General features: G+C 41.7%; 1 protein-coding gene across 4 annotated transcripts in view; it reads right to left on the bottom strand.

The window, feature by feature from the left end:
• ZFAT (zinc finger and AT-hook domain containing) overlaps window positions 1–21,254 on the bottom strand; it is a 236,474-nt gene that overhangs the window by 132,137 nt on the left and 83,083 nt on the right. For 3 of the 4 annotated variants that reach the window (XM_007521895.3, XM_060201061.1, XM_060201072.1), the window contains 2 exons: window positions 12,365–12,553; window positions 9,896–10,046 (listed from right to left, as the gene is read on the bottom strand). In XM_007521895.3, coding sequence (XP_007521957.2) covers window positions 9,896–10,046; window positions 12,365–12,553 — 340 coding nt within the window. The remainder of the gene's footprint in view (window positions 1–9,895; window positions 10,047–12,364; window positions 12,554–21,254) is intronic. The other variant, XM_060201065.1, reaches the window with a different exon arrangement.

The following is a 21,254-nucleotide window of genomic DNA, read 5'->3' as shown; positions in this document are numbered from 1 at the left end:
TTCAAAAATGTACTGATATGCTAGGAATAAAAAAGAGGCAAAGCAAATACACTAACTGCTCTCCTGGAGCTCGCCTTCTAGAAGACTCATGAGCCAGCCAATAGGTAAGCAGTTCCCACTGTGATGAAAAAGCATGGATGCTCTAAGAACTCGAGTCAGAGCAGAATGATCTGTCTAAGGGGGCAGGGATGGCTACTCTGAGGACTAGACATCTGAACAGTCAGCTGACGGGTAAACAATAAAACTTCTGGGGAATAAAGGTATCCAAGAAGAAAAAGAGCCACCGGCAAAGAGAGATCAAGGAAACAAAATGGGGCCACGTGGCTGGAGTAGACGCTGCAGTCCAGGGAACTAGAAGAACAGGGAAGGGACCAAGGTGGAGAGGTGGCAGCGCTGAACTGGCCTGCAGGCCAAGTTCTCCTAAGAGCAATTAAGTCCTTAAAGGGTAACAGCAAGTGAATATTTACAAAGATCTCATTGAGAGTGGAGTAGATTACAGCTTATCCTCATGGTGTTGTGGCATGCCATACAAAACAGTCTGTGGAGAATTTGAGTAGCAAAGGAAATTAAGTCGAACGTGATAAAATACTAAAGCAAGAAATCATGTACAAACTATTGTATTTTACTGTGGACTGTTAACCATTAATCCTTCAATAAAAATAAATAAATAAATAAATAAATAAATAAATAAAAGCAAGATATAAAACTGAATACAAATAAAAGCTCAATTTTATAAAACAGATGGTCTGAAATACATTTAAAACATTAATCATGGTGATGTTTGGGTAATAAGGTGACAGATACTTTGGTTTTTGCAGTTTTATAAACATCTAAAATTTTCTCTATAAGTCTGCATCATATTTGTGTCAGAATCAAAGTGACAATAAATTAACTGGTACATTGACATAACGTAAAAGTTTGTATTTTACAAAGCAAAATCCTCTTTTCTAGTACATATTTTTACAAATACATATATTAACAATATAATAATAAAATAATACAATATTTACAAATACAAAAATGCCTTCCTCATAACTACTGGTTTATGTTGTTTTATTTTTTTTTTTTTAGAAAAGCCATGATGTATTTTTCTTCTTTTCTATGCAAAAAATGCATCATGACTTTTCCCATAACCCAACATTTGATAATTTATAGTGTAACATATTAGCAGAATGAATGACATGGGAATAAAGTCAGTATTTGTTGATTAAATATTGATAATATTTACCTGTAACCAGATTAACATTTAACAGACCTCCTTCCCAGCAGACCCTGTAATATTGTGAATTAGCTACAGTTCTGAAATCAATCTGGGTTGAGACTATAATCTTCACATTCAAACCCATTAAAGTTTTTCCAAAAGAATAAATGTTTTGGGACTTCCGGAGGTGGGGCTACAGCAGCTGCAGATCTGTTTCTCTCCTCTCCTCTCCTCTCCTCTCCTCTCCTCTCCTCTCCTCTCCTCTCCTCTCCTCTCCTCTCCTCTCCTCTCCTCTCCTCTCCTCTCCTCTCCCAGATCAACTAGGAATACCAAAGGAGACCACCTGGGACCGAAACAAGACAGGACTAGAACAACTACAGGAACCCACCAAATCACTGGTGAGTGCAAACAGACATGGCTGGTAACAGAGAGAGCCTAGGGAGAGACTAAGTGGCTGGTAACAGTCCGCGGTTTATCAGTTGAGACACCACCTCTAGTCTGTTCCACAAACAAGGGGACAGCTGAAGGGAGGAGAGGACTTCCCGGAGACTCACCAAGTGCAACTCTGGGTCTCCATTGCTACTGCCCTCAGAATCTGGAGCAGCAGCAGGGAGGGACACCAGGGGACAGAGATCTAACCAGGAAACTCAGGAGAAGACCTATACCTGGGTGGCATAGCTGTGGGGCTGTGAAAGTCTCTTTGCATAACCACTGGACTATCTCTGCCACACCCTGCCTTATCTCTTGGTCAGGAGTCAGTGATTAAGCTAAGAAGCCTACTTATAGTTTAGAAGCCCTCAGGTTCCCATAGCCTACAGAGAAGAAAAAAAAAAAAAAAGAGGCTTTTAAATCACTGAGCCCCAACTCAGGGATTAAAATACTATTGAAACGGAGATTCGACTTCCGGAGGAGGAGCTACGAGCAGCAGATCGCTTTCTCTCCTCTCCTCTACTCTCCTGGATCAACTAGGAATACCAAAGGAGACCACCCGGACCGAAACAAGACAGAACTAGAATGACCACAGAAACCCAGTAAATCACCCGTGAGTACAAACACCCGTGGCTGGTGACAGAGAGGAGAGAGGGGCCTAAGAAGAGATTAAGTGACTGCTAACAGTTCGACAGTTTGTCAGTGGAGACACCACCTCCAGTCTGCTCCACCAACAAGGGGACAGCTGAAGGGAGGAAAGGACTCCCCAGAGACTCACCAAGTACAACTCTGGGTCTCCATTGCTACTACCCTCAGAATCTGGAGCAGCAACAGGGAGGGACACCAGGGCACAGAGATCTAACCGGGAAACTCAGGAGAAGACCTATACCTCCGTGGCATAGCTGAAGGGCTGTGAAAGTCTCTTTGCATAACCACTGGATTATCTCTGCCACACCCTGCTTTATCTCTTGGTCAGGAGTCAGTGATTAAGCCAAGAAGCCTATTGATAGTTTAAAAGCCCTCAGGCTACCATAGCCTACAGGGGAAAAAAAAAAAGGCTTTTACACCACTGAACTCCAACTCAGGGATTGAAAAACCTCTTAACTTATATAAAATGGTTAAAACAACAAGAAAAAATAATGGAGACTCGAACCAGGACAAGAGTCCAGCTAAAAGTCCTCCAGAGGGCGAAGCACAAAACAACGAGTTCAACATCCAAACATTAGCTAAGGAAATAATAACAGGAGTGAGTAAAGAATTTGAAAAAATTGTAATCAGAACTGCAGGAACAACAAATGAGAATATGGAAGAAAATTCTAATTATCTCATGGTTATTAGAGAGCTGAAAGCTGAAATTGCTGAGCTAAGAAGGCAACTAGCTGAACAAGCTAAAACAGTATCAGAGCAGGGCAACAAAATAGATGAACTCCAGAAAGCAGTAGAGGGCAGAGAGAATAGAATCAATGAGGCTGAAGACAGAATTAGCAAGATTGAGGATGAATTAGAGACAACTAAAAAAGAAGTAAGAGATCTCAAAAAGAGATTAAGAGATGCTGAAAACAACAACAGAGTCCAATGGGATGACTTCAAAAGAAACAATGTACGCATTATTGGCTTACCAGAGGAAGAAAGAGAAGGGGAGGAAGAAAGCATTCTCCAGGCCATAATAGCTGAAAATTTCTCTAGTCTAGACAACACCAAAGACATAAAGATTCAAGAGGCCCAGAGGGTCCCAAACAGAATTAACCCAGACCTAAGACACCAAGACATGTCATACTTAGATTGGAAAGGAATAAGGATAAAGAAAGGATCCTCAAGGCTGCAAGAGAAAAACAAAGAGTCACCTACAAAGGAAAACCCATAAGATTAGCAGCAGACTTCTCCATACAAACACTACAGGCCAGAAGAGAATGGCAAGATATCTATCGAGTGCTCAATGAGAAAGGCTTTCAGCCAAGAATACTATATCCTGCTAGATTGTCATTCAGACTAGATGGAAGCATCAAAACCTTCTCAGACAAGAAACAGTTGAAGGAAGCAACCATCACCAAGCCTGCCTTGAAAGAAGTTCTGAAAGGTTTCCTATAAACAACCAGACCACCACAAATAGAACATATATCAAAACACTCTAAAACTCTACAAGAATGGCGTTAAAATATCTTCAATCTTTGATATCAATAAATGTGAATGGCCTGAATTCACCTATTAAAAGACACAGAGTAGGAAGATGGATCAGAAAACACAACCCAACAATATGTTGTCTACAGGAAACTCACCTAACTCAACAAGACAAACACAGACTTAAAGTGAAAGGATGGAAAACTATCATTCAAGCCAATGGCCCACAAAAAAGGGCAGGAACAGCTATTCTCATATCTGACACGATAGACTTTAAAATACATAAGATTAAAAAAGATAGGAATGGACACTACTTAATGCTCAGAGGATCAGTCAATCAAGAGGACTTAACAATTATTAATATCTATGCACCCCATGAGAAGCCATCTAAATACATCAAACTTCTACTGAAAGAGCTACAGCAATATATTAACAGTAACACAATCATAGTAGGGGACTTCAACACCCCACTCTCTCAACTTGACAGATCATCCAGGAAGAAAATCAGTAAAGACATAAGGGAGCTAAATGAAGAAATAGATAAACTAGAACTATTGGACATTTTCAGAGTCATTCATCCCAAGAAACTGGAATACACATTTTACTCAAATCCCCATGGATCATTCTCAAGGATAGACCATATGTTAGGCCACAAAGACAACATCAGCCTATTCAAGAGCACTGAAATCATCCCAAGCATCTTCTCAGACCACAGTGGAATTAAACTAACACTTAACAATCAACAAAAGATTAGTAACAGTACCAAAATGTGGAAGCTCAACAGTACACTTCTTAACAACTTCTGGGTCAAAGAGGAAATCAAGGAAGAAATCAAAATGTTTCGAGAGTTCAATGAAAATGAAGACACAAGCTATCAAAATATTTGGGACACAGCTAAAGCAGTCCTAAGAGGGAAGTTCATAGCTATACAAGCACACATTAGGAAACAAGAAAAGGCACAAATAAACAGCCTGATTGCACATCTTAAAGACCTAGAAGAAGAACAACAAAGGAACTCTAAAGCAACCAGAAGGACAGAAATCACTAAAGTTAGGGCAGAAATAAATAACATTGAGAATAGGAAAACCATACAAAAGATCAATGAAAGTAAATGTTGGTTCTTCGAAAGAGTAAACAAAATCGACAAACCTTTAGCCAGACTCACAAAACAAAAAAGGGAGAAGACCCAAATAAATCGGATAGTAAATGAAAGAGGAGATATCACAACAGACACTGCAGAAATTCAACATATCATGCGAGGCTTCTATGAACAACTATATGCCACCAAGTTAGAGAACCTGGAAGAAATGAATGATTTCCTAGATACCTACCAACTTCCAAAACTAAGTAAAGAGGAAGTGGATAACATGAACAGGCCCATCACAGCTAATGAAATTGAAACAGTTATCAAAAATCTTCCCAAAAATAAAAGTCCTGGACCAGATGGTTTTACAAATGAATTCTACAAAACTTTCAAAGAAGAACTAATACCTCTACTTTTAAAAGTCTTCCAGAAGATTGAAGACACTGGAATACTCCCTGCCAGCTTCTATGAAGCCAACATCACCCTGATACCAAAAGCAGACAGGGACACAACCAAAAAAGAAAACTACAGACCAATATCTCTGATGAACATAGATGCGAAAATATTGAACAAAATTCTAGCCAACCGGATACAGCAGTATATCAAAAAAATTGTTCATCATGACCAAGTGGGGTTTATCCCAGGCATGCAAGGTTGGTTTAATATACGTAAATCAATCAATGTGATCCACCACATCAACAAAAGCAAGACCAAAAGCCACATGGTCATATCAATAGATGCAGAGAAAGCCTTTGACAAAATACAACATCCCTTTATGATCAAAACACTACAAAAAATAGGAATAGATGGAAAATTCCTGAAGATAGTGGAGTCTATATATAGCAAACCTACAGCCAACATCATACTCAATGGTGAAAAACTGGAAGCATTTCCCCTCAGATCAGGTACTAGACAGGGCTGCTCACTATCACCATTACTATTCAACATAGTGTTGGAAGTTCTTGCCATAGCAATCAGGCAGGAGCAAGGAATTAAAGGAATACAGATTGGAAGAGAAGAAGTCAAACTCTCCTTATTTGCAGATGACATGATAGTATACATGGAAAAACCTAAGGAATCTAGCAAGAAGCTTTTGGAAATCATCAGGCAATACAGTAATGTATCAGGCTATAAAATTAACATTCAAAAGTCAGTGGCATTCCTCTATGCAAACACTAAGTTAGAAGAAATTGAAATCCAGAAATCAGTTCCTTTTTCTATAGCGACAAAAACAATAAAATATCTAGGAATAAACCTAACCAAAGAAGTGAAAGACTTGTATACTGAAAATTATGAGTCACTACTCAAAGACATTGAAAAAGACACAAAGAAGTGGAAAGATATTCCATGCTCATGGGTTGGAAGAATTAACATCATCAAAATGAATATATTACCCAGAGCCATCTACAAATTTAATGCTATCCCCATCAAGATCCCAAGCACATTTTTTAGGAGAATAGAACAAATGCTACAAATGTTTATCTGGAACCAGAAAAGACCTAGAATTGCCAAAACAATCTTGAGAAAAAAGAACAGAACCGGAGGCATCACACTGCCAGATCTCAAACTATATTATAGGGCCATTGTCATCAAAACTGCTTGGTACTGGAACATGAACAGACACACTGACCAGTGGAATAGAATTGAGAGCCCAGAAATGAGGCCCCACACGTATGGACATCTAATCTTTGACAAAGGGGCCCAGACTATTATATGGGGGAAGCAGAGTCTCTTCAACAAATGGTGTTGGAAACAATGGGTTGAAACATGCAGAAGAATGAAGCTGAATCACTGTATTTCACCAAATACAAAAGTAAATTCCAAGTGGATCAAGGACTTGGATGTTAGACCAGAAACTATCAGATACTTAGAGGAAAATATTGGAAGAACTTTTTTCCGCATAAATTTTAAAGACATTTTCAATGAAATGAATCCAATTACAAGGAAGACTAAGGCAAGTATAAACCTATGGGACTACATCAAATTAAAAAGCTTCTTCACAGCAAAAGAAACCACTACCCAAATCAAGAGACCCCTCACAGAATGGGAGAAGATCTTTACATGCCATACATCAGATAAGAGTTTAATAACCAACATATATAAAGAGCTTACCAGACTCAACAACAAGACAACAAATAACCCCATCCAAAAATGGGGGGAGGAATTGGACAGAATATTCACCACAGAAGAGAGCCAAAAGGCCGAGAAACACATGAAAAAATGCTCCAAGTCTCTGATTGTCAGAGAAATGCAAATCAAGACAACAATGAGATATCACTTCACTCCTGTGAGAATGTCACACATCAGAAAAGGTAACAGCAGCAAATGCTGGAGAGGGTGTGGGGTCAAAGGAACCCTCCTGCACTGCTGGTGGGAATGTCAATTGGTCCAACCTCTGTGGAGAACAGTCTGGAGAACTCTCAGAAGGCTAGAAATGGACCTACCGTATGACCCTGCAATTCCCCTCCTGGGGATAGATCCTAAGGAACCCAACATATCCATCCAAAAAGATCTGTGTACACATATGTTCTTGGTAGCACAATTTGTAGTAGCCAAAACCTGGAAGCAACCCAGGGGTCCAACAACAGAAGAGTGGCTGAGCAAGTTGTGGTCTATACACACAATGGAATACTACTCAGCTATAAAAAAATGGTGACTTCACCATTTTCAGCCCATCTTGGATGGACCTTGAAAAATTCATGTTAAGCGAAATAAGTCAGAAACAGAAGGATGAATATGGGATGATCTCACTCTCAGGCAGAAGTTGAAAAACAAGATCAGAAAAGAAAACAGAAGTAGAACCTGAAATGAAATTGGCATATCACACCAAAGTAAAAGACTCTGGGGTGGGGGGGGGAGGGAAAATACAGGTCCAACAAGGATTCAGAGGACCTAGTGGGGGTTGTATTGTTATACGGGAAACTGGGGAATTTTATGCATGTACAAATTATTGTACTTGCTGCTGAATGTAAAACATTAATTCCCCAATTAAAAAAAAAATCAGAGTAAAAAAAAAAAGTTTTCCCCCTGCAGGTGGGGACTGAGGACTTGAACCCAGGTCCCTGCACATTGTAACATGCGCGCTTAACCTGGTGCACCCACCACCCGGCCCAGGACTCAATTTGTTTTTAAGATTTATGTATTTACTAAAAAAATAAATAAATAAAAATAAGTGTTTTTACAACTCTGTCAACAAATTCAGTTGTTCACATCAGGCCAAGATTAGAAAACTGAGGCCACGGTCTTGTTGATCATTATTAAATCAATAAAAAGAGAGAGACCACAAATCAATGAAGCATTCCAGTGAAAATGTTATGATTTAATAAGAACAAAACATGTTCCAGGCACTTTCCATATATTTTCTCATTTGTTTTTGTCATTCAACTTTTAGAATAGAGTAGAAAAGCAATCTTACCCCTGACACAAGAGTGGCATGGAGGCAAAGTAAATTGTGTCACAGCTTGTGACAAGTTACAGTACAGTGAAAGTTTCATCTGGTGGCTGTGTCAATCCGACTCTCACTTGCTTCCGAGTGCCAAGCACGTAATATGTACTCAGTCTGTTGAGCTGAACCCAGTTGGAAGCATCCAGAGCCAACCCAGGTCTGTTTGACTTTAAAACCTCTGCTCTTTTCAAAAGTATCTCCTCTCTCCTCTAGATACAGGAGGACATCACTGGCAAACGGCGTTTCATTTTTCTTTTCTATCAACAGGAAGCTGAGGAGAGAGTAGCATGTACTCCTCATAGTAGCTAGTCATCTGAGCTGATGGAATCAAAAGAGTTTATCATCCAAGTTTTGAGAGCTCCTGTCCTTTGAGAAAGCAATTTTCATTTTAGAAATTCATCCCCAAAGAAGTCTTGAAATGTAGAGAGATGAAGATATCAAGCCCTGAGTCCAGCACTGTCAGTTAAACAAAAACTGACTTCATAAACCGCAGTGTACCCTAGAACAATGAGCACAAGCACATATTTTTAAAAATATGTACTAGAAAAGAAAGATTTTCAAGATATGATGAGAGTTTTAAAAGTCAAAAATAGTGCACTCAATATTTTGTCTTAGAAAAAAAAAAAACAGAAGTAAAGCAAGATACTTAATATGACATGAAAACAAAGTATTCTGTGAAAGGAGCCTGACTGCCAATAGCAGTTAACATCAGAGGAAGAATTACGATTTACTTTAAATCTCCATCAGATGAGATATTAAAACTTCCTACAAGAATCCTCTACTCCTTTTGTGGTCCGGGAGGTGGCGTAGTAGATAAAACACTGGACTCTTAAGAATGAGGTCCTGAGTTTGATCCCAAACAACACACAAACAAGAATGATGTCTGGTTCTTTCTCTCTTTCCTCCTATCTTTCTCATTAACAAATAAATAAAATCTTAAAAAAAAAAAGAATCCCCTACTCCTTTTTAAAGTCAAGAGTAAAATGAAAAAATGGTTTTGGTTTTCATCTCCTAATGTGCAATTACAAACATCAGCAAGTTTACTAGGTGAGACCTTGTTTATGTTTCTTTTTTAAAAGATTTATTTTTTTATATGTATTTATTTATTAGAGAAAGAGAGAAACTGAAAAATGAAGGGGAAGTAGAGAGGAAAAGAGACAGAGAGATACCACAGCCCTGCTTGACCACTTGTGAAGTTTTCCCCCTGCAGGTGGGGACCAAGAGCTTGAACCTGGGTCCTTGTACCATGTAATGTGTGTGCTTAACCAGGTGTATCACTGCCTGGCCCTCTATTTTTATTTTTATTAAGAATAAACATAGGTTTACCTCTAATAAAATGGTCCATCTTCATTAAGCCACTTGTTCTCACTTCCAAACTCATACTAGCCTACCAAGCATTTCACAACAGCCACTCAGGCTCGGCCAGCATGACTAGGCATTGTTAGTGAGGGTGGCTTTTAGACTGAAGCGAGAAATCATTACCCTTCACAAATAACTTTGCCAACAGAATCTTGCTTAAAAAAAAAAAAAAGGTAATCCTCTTGCACTCGGTGGCCATCACTAGCATGATCTCTGGTTGGGGTCATGCAGCACAGACTTTACCTGAACAGACACTCACCTGCTTGACTTCATTGGCTGCTCATAGGGGGTCTGCTGAATAGCATATTCCTGGTACCCCCTACGGGGTGCCAGGTCCGCTGGAGTGGTCTCAGGGCTGGCAGTTTCTGTCTCTGGGAGCCCAGCCTCTACTGGAACAATCTTGGTAGCACCTGAGGCAGAAGGACAACACACTCTGTATTCAAGAGACACCACAAGGAGCCCTAACTTCACCCCAGGGCAGGAAACAGAGCCTAGGAAGTATGTTTTATATCTTGGGAGATAGCAGTTCTCCCTACTTCTCCCTACGTGCACATATACGAAGGTACATGCACTTAGGGGAATGCAGTAAATTTTCTAATAATCTAGTTGGACATCCTCCTGACATACATTTTTACTTGATCTACTTACATCTCAAAAAAAAAATGATTGTGTCTATGTATATGTATTTGTATATTGGGAAAGTAAGGAAATAAGGAGGGATGAAAGAAGATAACAGAAGAAAGGAAATTTATTTGTAGTATTTTAGACAAGGCCACCACATGTGTTAAAACTTAAGTAAATGTGAATCTGCTTCAAGACAGAATGGAAGAGTAAAATCAACTGTGACTAAGAATTCAAGTCACTTGGGGTCCATCCCAATACAAGCTTAATGTCTCTGGGTCTCTGGACCTCTGTTTTCACCCTAGACAGTAAAGGGTCTGTATGGGGCAAAGCAAATTTGCACAAATTTGTTGTTCTATGATGGGAAATGAGCAGGATCTCTTACAGCGGTAGGAGTTCTCTGCAGATGTGTGCACAAGGACATGTAAGTGTGAAGTGCACTGCAGAAAAGGCTTCCAAACAGCCCTCCTTGTTTCTTTTTTTAATTCCCTTTTATTGTCCTTGTTGTTTTATTGTGATAGTTATTATTGATGTCATTGTTATTGGATAGGACAGAGATAAATGAAGAGAGGAGGGGGAAGGCAAGAGAGGGGAAGAGAAAGAGAGACACCTGCAAACCTGCTTCACCGCTTGTAAAGCGACTCCCCAGCACGAGGGGAGCTGGGGGCTCAAACCAGGATCCTTATGCCGGTCCTTGCGCTTTGCGCCATGTGCACTTAACCCACTGGGCTACCGCCCGACTCCCATCCTTGTTTCTATAAGAGCAAAGGAAACTCGTACTTTTTACTCCTGCATACAAAAATCTCAAAAATATTATACCACTACTTTTATTTTCTTCCTCATGAGGCACTGGAGAGTAAACTCGGGCCATACACATGCATGATATTGCCAAGGAACCTCCGGGGTCAAACTGCTTCATTTCTCTCTTGGAGGTGGGGGACACAGAGAGGAGGAGGAGAGGGGGAGAAGCACAGATAAAAAGGAGAGACCACAGCGCTACCCGCCTTCCACAGAGCTCCCAAGGTGCCATCCACAGTACGACCATGAACTACCATCAATTTTTAACAAGCTGTTGTAGAATTTTCTCTAGAGAAGGCTGAGAACAGAAATCTCGTTCCTGAGCTTTTCATGTCTCAGGAGAATACCACTCTGAAGAGGCATGAAACAGACAAAGTAATTTTCCAGAAAGTTCTTCTAGTCACACTCTCCGCTAAAGTATGCTGGCATTTATTCAGCAAATGTCTTTTTAATTATTTAGTTACTCTTAAATTTAAAAATAGATATCTGCATGATTGCAGCTGTTTTCAAAAATCCTAAATTTGATTTCCTAACTTATTTGACAGTTATCACCTCCAAAATAGGGAAGAAAAAATAAAAGCCCATGACTAAATTTTGACATATAGTCTCATAAACTGCTTTTTGTCTAAAGTGCCTCTACTAGAAAGAGGTCTTTTCTTTTTAAGTATAATACATCCTCTGGATATGTTACGTGAAGGGGAAGGGAAATAGAAATTCCATTACTATGTGAAGTGTCCGATGAATCACACTGAAACTATAGAAAAGGAGGAGGAGGAGCAGGAGGAGAAGAAAGTGAAAGAGAAGGAAGAAAGGGAGGAGGAAGAAGAAGAGGAAGAGGGGAAAGAGAAGGAGGAGAAGGAGGAGAAAGAAGTTAGGGAGATGAGTCACAAGGACCAGCTCTAGCTCTGGAGACAGACAGTCTGGTCCAAGTGGGTCCGCCTTGCTCTTCAGACAGACAGCATCACGGAGCACAGCTAGAGGTAAGGAGAGGTCTGGGTGAGAGGAACAAAGAGAAGAGATAGGACGCCTAGTCCAACGAGTGGTCACTGGAACAAAACCAGGGGGCTAGCCACAGAGGCAGGAGAGGCAGCAGAAGGAACAGCCCTCCATCTTCTCTTTATACTTATCCACAACAATCCTGGGCTGCCAAGAGATAGGCCATGGTCTCCAATTAGTGGGCCATGAAATGGAAAGCCAGCCAGTCCGTGGGCTGCTGCCCAGGCAGGTTCCCAGTGTCGGAGCTGCCAGGGCCCCCATGGTACCAGAGGAGCCAAAAGCATTTTGTGTTATCTTCTGTTGTGGTGGTCACCTGGAATAGCTTCGTGGGCAGTTAAAACCACACTTATGATGGGTTTCTTTGCTCCAGAAATCTGCCCAGCCTCCTTTCCTGATGAAATCTTCTGGACTTTCTCTGTTTTCTGTGACCGAGGTCTCTTTGGGGCCTTTTCGCGGTCATCATCCTGACACTTCTTTTCCAGTTCCAGGTCAGATTCATTTCCTGAGAGACAAATACCAAGATGTATAAATGATCGTGTGTGTGTGCAAGCTGTGTCAGTGACAGAACTGGAGAGTGAGTGCAACCTGTTGACGTGTGGTAAAGGAAACCTATACGTGTGTGACAAGTCAGTCACTCCGCAGCATTCTGCAGGCCACTCTTTTCACATCAAGTATCATAGGTGGCTCTTCAGTCTTTCCTCCATTCAATAAATATCCATTTAACCTCTGCTACCGTCTAGGCACTGGTGGAAGATGCATTGTTAATAAACCCACCCTGTCCTATCTGCACCAAGTCTAGTGAATTTCAGAGTCAACTGTGTAGAGAAGACATATAGTCTACAGGGGTTATAACAGTTTGAGAAAGAAGTTTTTTTTTTTTTTTTCTGTGTACATTTACCAGAACCAGGTGGGGTAGATCTGACGCAGAGAAGGCACCGACCCAGGCCTGCCTTACAAAGTCCTGCAGTCTGGTGGGAGAAACAGACAGGTAATCAGGGGCAGTAAGAGACTGCTCACCACTGACATGACAAGGAGCTCACGGTCACAGAAAGGGGGACAGGTGATGACAAATTCCACTGAGAGGTCAGAGGAGGTTTTCTGGAATATTCCTCCAGTTGTGTCAAGGGATGCAATCAGATACCATGAATAATAGTGGCAAAGTGTGGCTTAGGGGAAAGAACAGGACATTTTGGTCAATACCAGGCCACCCCATCTTCTGAGACTCTCTCTAGTCAACAAATTCTTGGACTCCCACAAAGATATGATGGGCCTAGACCTCTAATAGATCCCTCTGTCCATCATCACAGGTCACTCCCATCAGAAATGGACGTCATCATAAGCCCTCTTGTGGGCCTTCCCAGGACCTTCCCCTCACTGTAGAGCAGCAAGGGTAGGGACTGCCCCCCTCTCTGCCACTGGAGGAAGGTGAAGAGGGTATCTGGGCCTAAGTAGAAACTGTTTCACTAGGTACTTTAAGGTGTCTTTTAAGGTCTTTCTACTTGCTTGCTTCATTTATTGATTCACTATAAGCTATTGTGCACTTTTGCTTTAAAGTATATATATTTCCCCTAAGCTATGGACACATGCGCATATGCCCTATCTCATGGACCCTGGTCTATATCTAGGTTTTGAGGTTTTGTTAAGAAATGCGCCACCCCCGATCCAGCTTTCTGGTCCTTCTGCCAGCCATGATATCACCTCCCAGACAATAATTAGGATCTACCTGCATATCAGATTACAGGCTCAGGCAAAAAAAAAAAAAAAGAAAGAAAAGAAAACACTAGTATAGCCATAGGCCCTTTGGAATATAACTAAAATATGCCAACTAGCTATCTACAAAATGGAGGCCCCCCCCCCCAACTCTTCATCTGCACTATTCCAGCCTTTAGGTCCATGATTGATCAACAATTTGTTTGGCTTTGTATGTTAACTCTCTTTTCAGCCACCAGGTTCCAGATGCTACCATAATGCCAACCAGACTTCCCTGGACAGACAACCCCACCAATATGTCCTGGAGCTCCACTTCCCCAGAGCCCTGCCCTTCTGGAGAAACTGAAAGACAGGCTGGGAGTATGGATCAACCTGTCAACACCCATGTTCAGCGGGGAAGCAATTACAGAAGTCAGACCTTCCACCTTCTGCATCCCACAATGACCTTGGGTCCATACTCCCAGAGGGATAAAGAATAGGAAAGCTATCAGGGGAGGGCATGGGATACAGAGATCTGGTGGTGGGAACTGTGTGGAGTTGTACCCCTCTTATCTTAGGGTTTAGTCAATGTTTCCTTTTTATAAATAAAAAATTAAATTAAAAACAAGAAGTGTGCCACCCGAAATGGAATTAAGGAGTCCTATGAGCTAGGAAAGGTCTCACCAGAGTAATGAAGCTGGTGGGTTGACATTCTGCACCTGATGTCTCTGGACACACTCTGAAGTGAAGGATGCTGAGGTGGTACTGGTTGCATTGAATAGGTTGGGATCAGCAGATGCAGTATCATCTGGTATGCCTTGAGAGAAGCATGCAGGAAAGTGAGCCCTACCCTAGAGCTTCCAGGCCTGGGAGAAATATGGGTTTTATAGAGAAAGGGGATGATTCTTGTTGTCTAAGATTTTAAGAAGACAATAAATAGTTATTGTCATAACCAAATTATTTGACCATAGGGTTAACTTTGAAAATCCCTTTGTTAGCATTTGCTGTATCATATAAGACCTCACCATAATGTATGTCCTTTTATGCTATTTATGTGTAACTGTATGTTATAAAGTAATGCCACTAGTTGCTTCTATTCTCTCTGGTCTAAGCTTTTGGGAGATTTAATAGTTCAAAGAACATGTCATTATAGAAATGTATTAACAATCTGATCCCACTGTTAAAATTCAATCAGACTACCAATTTGAAGTTTCTAAGTGCTTAGACTGAAGGAACATATACTCTAGTTCTGTTCTTAACTCTGACAGCATCTTCCCAGACAATATTTGTAGTCCATCTGCATATTAGCTACCAGGCTCAGGCAAAAATTACTGAAGTCATGGACCCTTTGGAACATACTTAAAATAGACTTCCTAGCTTCTCCCCATACAAATACCCCTGGTTTCATTTGCTCTATTCCTAGCTTTGGGTTCCTGTTTATTCAACAATTTGCTTTATATCTCATCACCTTTCAGCCACCAAGTTGCAGGCACTACTATGATGCCATCCTGACCTCCCTGGGCAGATGAATGTGTCCCAGAACCTCACCTCTCCAGAGTTCTGGAGGAAGGAAGGAAACATGCCCTTTTCTAACTGGAGTGCTCTCCCAAGCTAGAGGGCAAAATCACCAGATCTTCTTTTGACTATTTAAAAGCAGATTGGAAACCCAGCTTTTTACATAAAAGCTGAGGTGTTTTTGTCTTTGTGTTTTCCCAGACTGACTGTACTCTAAGATGTCTTAAGACGATTTAAAAAACCAAACAAAATCTGTGAGACCACATCCAATATGCAGCCTCTTGCCTGCCTCCTCTGGCAGGTGTTGGTGAGTCTGAGCCAGAGGCAGCTCAAGCATCTAAACCCAACTGTAAACCTCTTAGGCCACTAGGGAGCTTGAACTGAATGAGCTCAAAAGACATTCAAATACACTAAAGAGGGAATATGTCAGTCAGGGCAACACAACAGCTCACTTCACACAGCTCAAGCTGGCATTTGCCTGAGGGGTAAGAAAAGCTTCCTATCAAAGTGAAGAATAAAGGAGCTCATGAAAGCACAGGATCCCAGATTCTTAGGTAAGAAGCAAACACAGAGGAGGAAGAGCTTTCTCTTCCTGACAACCACAGCCACGAAACCTGAAATAACCTGCCCGAGAGTCACTCCTCACAAAGATGAAGGGAGGATATAGAGTAATCTCGCCCATCCCAGCAGTTGAGGGAAGGAAAGGGTGGATGGATGGCAGCAGGACTGGTACAAAGATAGGCTAGTGAGGGAGGCTTGGAAAGTGCTAAACAGAAGTACTGATACCAGCAGTGCAGTCAGAAGACTGAAGACAGAGAAAACAAAAGAGACCAAAGGGAGGTGATGTGTGCTTTCCATCTGTGCTTTCCATCTACCAGTCTGCCTACAGTCACGCACATACATAAATACACCAACAGAGAGCAGGGAAGCGATAAAATGAAGTACAAATCCTTTAAGGTGGCATCGTAGTTGAAGAAATGATCTCTCAGGATAAAGCAAGGGGGGGAAATGACTAGTAGGGCAGAGTGAACATAGCACAAGCTCTAATTCTCCATGTTCTGCAAATGAAAATATTTCTGGTGCTTCTCCCCATAATCCATGGTGCTATGCAAAACTTTTTGACCAGGTTAAATCATCTTAGAGAGTTATGTTTAATTTACTGGGAATAACATGTGGACATCAAGCTAAAAAAGAACACTAGTAGGTGAAATCACAAATCAGACACAACTGAACTCTCCAAGGCCAGAGGGGGAAAGTCACTACATGTGTTCATCCTTCAAAGTACATCATGACTCCTAAAGTCTTAAAAGGAAAAAAAACGGAGCAAAACAAGAACTCTCCAACACAGCTGCCAATCCTACCCAACACTACTGCCAATCCTACCTTTTCTGATGTTTGAATTACATCATGGCTGACAGCAGGTTTATTATTTTTTTGATATATACATATGACTTTATTTTTACTGTATACAATTAAAAACATTTCAAAAATCTGTATGTTTTCTGAGTTGCACAAGTTATAAAGATATGGCCTACATATAAAGATATGGCCTACATACTAGGTCATCCACACTCATTAAAAAAAAAAAAAAAAGCAAACAAAAAAACAGAGATGCAGTAACAACATAGCCTGGATTTTTTTTTTTTTTTTTTTTTGGTTTAAAATGTCTACCTCATATTTCTCTCTGTTCTGGACCTCTGGGACTTTGCTGGTATTTCTTGATGCCTCTCCTCTTGATCCCTTACCCTGTTATACTGCCTCTGCTGAACTCAACTAAATCAATACAACCAGTGTCAGCAGGTCACTTAAGCTGCCACTGTCTTTTTGCTTCAGGCTGTATCAGAGACACCAACTTCAATAATCTGCTAAGACCTTTCCTAACACTTGGGGCTACCCAGTTCCATTTCAGATGGCACACTCTCTCACAAAGTCACAGACCCTAGATATTGGCTGGGGCCTAGGGGACTGGATACAAGTTTAGACATATCTGTAAGTTAGGGGAAGCTAGATGCCTCAAAGTAAAAGTGGTTACTAGTCTTCCATGATTAGACTTAGACGTAATGATTTTGACAATCTAGCAGAAAGGCCTAAAGAAGGCACCATAAATTTTCTAATCAAGTATTTATTACTTAGGCCTAAACACAGTCCTCTTACACCCTGCTTCACTTCCTTCAGTCACTCTACTCAACTAACAACACAAAAGAAAGTAAACACAAAAGTGAAACTCATCTGACTCATCAGCATTACTGCTGTCCCCTGATAATCTTTGGAAGAAACACCGTATACAATTGGCCGAGAGACAGTCTGGCAAAAAATATAAATCAACGAAAAAGCAATTGTTGTCCCTATGACAATCTTTATTAGAATCATCAAATGAGTAAATGCAGTAAAACTTGAAGTTAACTTAGGCCCCACTAAAATCCTAGCTGTGTTTCCTCCCCAACTTGAGGTCAAACCCATACACCTAGTCCTGGTTTAGAAACAATAAATAAGACCCAATACTTTAACAGCTGAGAGAAAGTCTGAGCTCATCAGATAAAGAAGGGACTACAAAAGCTGAAAAAATGTCAGGCTCAGGAAAAAAAAAAATTATAATCATGGGCCCTTTGGAATATAGCTAAAACAGGCCTACTATCTACAAAACAGAGACCCCCACATCTTCACCAGCACTATTCCAGCCCTTAGGTTCATGATTAGTCAACAATTTTCTTGCTTCTATATGTTAACTCTTTTTTCAGCCACCAGGTTCCAGATGCTACCATGATGCCAACCGGACTTCCCAGGGCAGACAGCCCCACCAGTGTGTCCTGGAGCCCCACCTCCCCAGAGCCTCACCCCACTAGGGAAAGAGAGAAACAGACTGGGAGTATGGATAGACCTGTCAACACCCATGTTCAGGGGGGAAGCAATTACAGAAGCCAGACCTTCCACCTTCTTCGTCCCATAATGACCCTGGGTCCACATTCCCAGAGGGATAAAGAATAGGAAAGCTAACAGGAGAGGGGAGGGGATACAGAGTTCTGATGGTGGGAATTATGTGGAGTTTTACCCCTCTTATCCTATGGTTTCTGTGTGTTTCCTTTTTATAAATAAAAATTAAAAGAAAAAAAAAGACCAGCTCACTTAATCATGGCCTTTTTTTGCCACTACCAGACCACTCCATCACCTGGGGCCTAGTTAAGGAATTCTAGGACTCCCACATAGATACTATGGACCTAGAACTCTTATAAACATGCCTCTCTCCACCATCACTAGTTACTTCCATGGGGAACATCATCATAAGCCCATGTGAGGGCCTCTCCAGGACCTTGGCCTCACTATAAAGTAGCAATGGTAGGGACTGCCCTACTCTGCCACTGCTCTACTCTCTCTCTCTCGTTAATAAATAAACCTTAAAAGTTATATGACAGAACTGGGTGTATGAGAACGATAGATGGGAGATAAAAAAAAAAAATTAACAGTCCCCACCTGCAGGGGGAAAGCTTCAGGAGAGGTGAGGCAGCACTGTAGGTATCTCTCTGTCTCTTCCCCTCTCTACCTCTCCCTCTCCTCTCAATTTCTCTCTGTCTCTATCCAATAGTAAATAAATAAAAATATCTTTTTAAAAATTAACAAAAGATGAGTTGGCCTTGATGGAGGAGACAGGACAAGAGTTTCATTTCTCCTTTGATCACAGCAGACAACTCCGTCAGTGTCCCTCTGTAGCCCGCCAGCCTGCCCCATCCTGATGTCAGGCCTCCTCAGTGGCAAAGCCCAGAGCACAGCTCTGTCAGAACCGGCACTGACACTTTTTATTCCCAACAATGGATCGAGGACAGAGTAGGTATTCCATATTGGCTGATGGAAAGCAAGGTGGATGGAGGGAGAGTGATAAAGACACCTGAACAAGTCCATGACTGGCGATTTTGTGCTTGCCCCTTTTGAATGCAAAAGTCCTTATTCAGTTGAGCATCAGTTCCTGCAGCCTCACTGGACCCCCTTTCCTTCCCTCCAATGAAAGAACACACACACACACACACACTCTCCCAGCCAGCCCCCCGCCTGCAAGAAGCCCAGCTGGTGCCCACCTCCCTAAATGCTTGGTATTTCTGACCCTCAGCTCACAGGCACTTCCATGGAGTGTTAGCTTTTAAATAGCCTCCCGTTCCCACTGAGTTATTGACTTTTTCCCTGAGCTAATGCCTCCCTACATTTTCTCTCATTTCCTTTGGCTGGAGTTGTGCTGTGAGCATGACGTGGAATAGCTTCTGCAAACGGGTGACAAGGGAGCATGGTACATCTCAGGCCGGGCTGGACAGCACAGAAACTCCTAGTGGGACTCTGGAAAAGTGACTGATCTCCACTGAACCCTTCATATGGGACCTGGTTGAGTGCAAGCATTACAGAACACAAGGACCCTGGTTCAAGCCCCTGTTCCCTACCTGCAGGGGGAAAGCTTCACAGGTGGTAAAACAGGACTGCAGGTGTCTCTCTGTATCTCTCCCTCTTCTATCTCCCACTCCCCTCTCAATTTCTCTCTTTCCCAATCTAATAATAAATAAGTAAATAAAACTTTAAATAAAAATATTTTATTTAATTATGTAAAACACCCCACCACTGTTCGTTATCTCTGATTTCTTTTGGGGACATTTTGAGGGCACTGCCCTCAGACTCCTCAAACCAGACTGTGTCCTCACCGTTATTCGTACCCATTTATCCGCCTCAGCAGTCAGCCCCCAAGGGCTGTCTTAGCATAGTCAGCGAAAATAGAAATACTACATGTCCTAAACTTACCTGAGGGTCTCTGTGCCCTGCCTACAAGGGCTGTCTTAGCATAGTCAGCGAAAATAGAAATACTACATGTCCTAAACTTACCTGAGGGTCTCTGTGCCCTGCCTACATGGGCTGGATTTAGAGGCTAAAGGTGGTTCCCACCCCAGCATGCTTCACTTCAGACTGTGTGCAGAGACTTCAGGTGTGGAATGACAACCCTTCAGCTTCATCACTCGGGTGAGACCTTTCCTTTCATAGTATTCTCTAATTCCATTCCAGGTGGTCCACTCCCCAATAAAGTCCCCAAACCTAGATATAGTCCAGGTGCCCTGAGATAGAGCATATTTTCACACGTGTCCATAAACCAGGGAAAAATATATACCTGAAAGCAGAAGTACACAAGAGTCTGCAGTGAGTACCCCCCTACACTTCATCTGCACTATTCCAGCCTTTAGGTCTAGGATTGTTCAACAATTAATTTGGCTTTGTATGTTAACTCTCTTTTCAGCCACCAGGTTCCAGATGCCAGCATGATGCTGGCCAGACTTCCCTGGACTGACTACTCCACCAATGTGTCCTGGAGCCCAGCTTCCCCAGAGCCCCACCTTACTAGGGAAATAGAGAGGCAGGCTGGGAGTATGGACCGACCAGTCAACGCCCGTGTTCAGCGGGGAAGCAATTACAGAAGCCAGACCTTCCACCTTATGCACCCCACAATGACGCTGGGTCCATACTCCCAGAGGGATAGAGAATGGGAAAGCTATCTGGGGGGGGGGGGGGGGATATGGAGATCAGGTGGTGGGAATTATGTGGAGTTGTAAGCCTCCTATCCTACAGTTTTGTTAATGTCTCCTTTATTAAATAAATAAAATTAAAATTAATTAAAATAAAGGTGCTCCCCTGGAAGACTGCACATTTCCCCATGTGCAGGGACTCAGGTTTGATTCCCCAGCACCACACGGGAGGTGTGCGGCATCATGGGAAACTATGTATGGTGAAGCAGTGCTGTGGAGTCTCTCCCCTTTCTCCTCTTCTACCACACACTCTCTCCCCCTCTCGGGCCCCTTCCATCCAAAATTGAAAAGAAAAAAAGAAAAAGAAAAAAAAAACTTGATTTTTAAATAAGTTAGAGAGGGTTCCAGACATAAATACCATGAGCAAAACTACTGCAGCAGGCTTCACAGAATCAATCATATGTAGTGAAAAGCCTTTTACAGAGGACCACATGTCTGCAAAACCAGTCTCCC

Source organism: Erinaceus europaeus, chromosome 1 (assembly GCF_950295315.1).
Source record: "Erinaceus europaeus chromosome 1, mEriEur2.1, whole genome shotgun sequence".
NCBI lineage: Eukaryota > Metazoa > Chordata > Mammalia > Eulipotyphla > Erinaceidae > Erinaceus > Erinaceus europaeus.
This window is presented reverse-complemented; position numbering and strand designations above follow the sequence as displayed.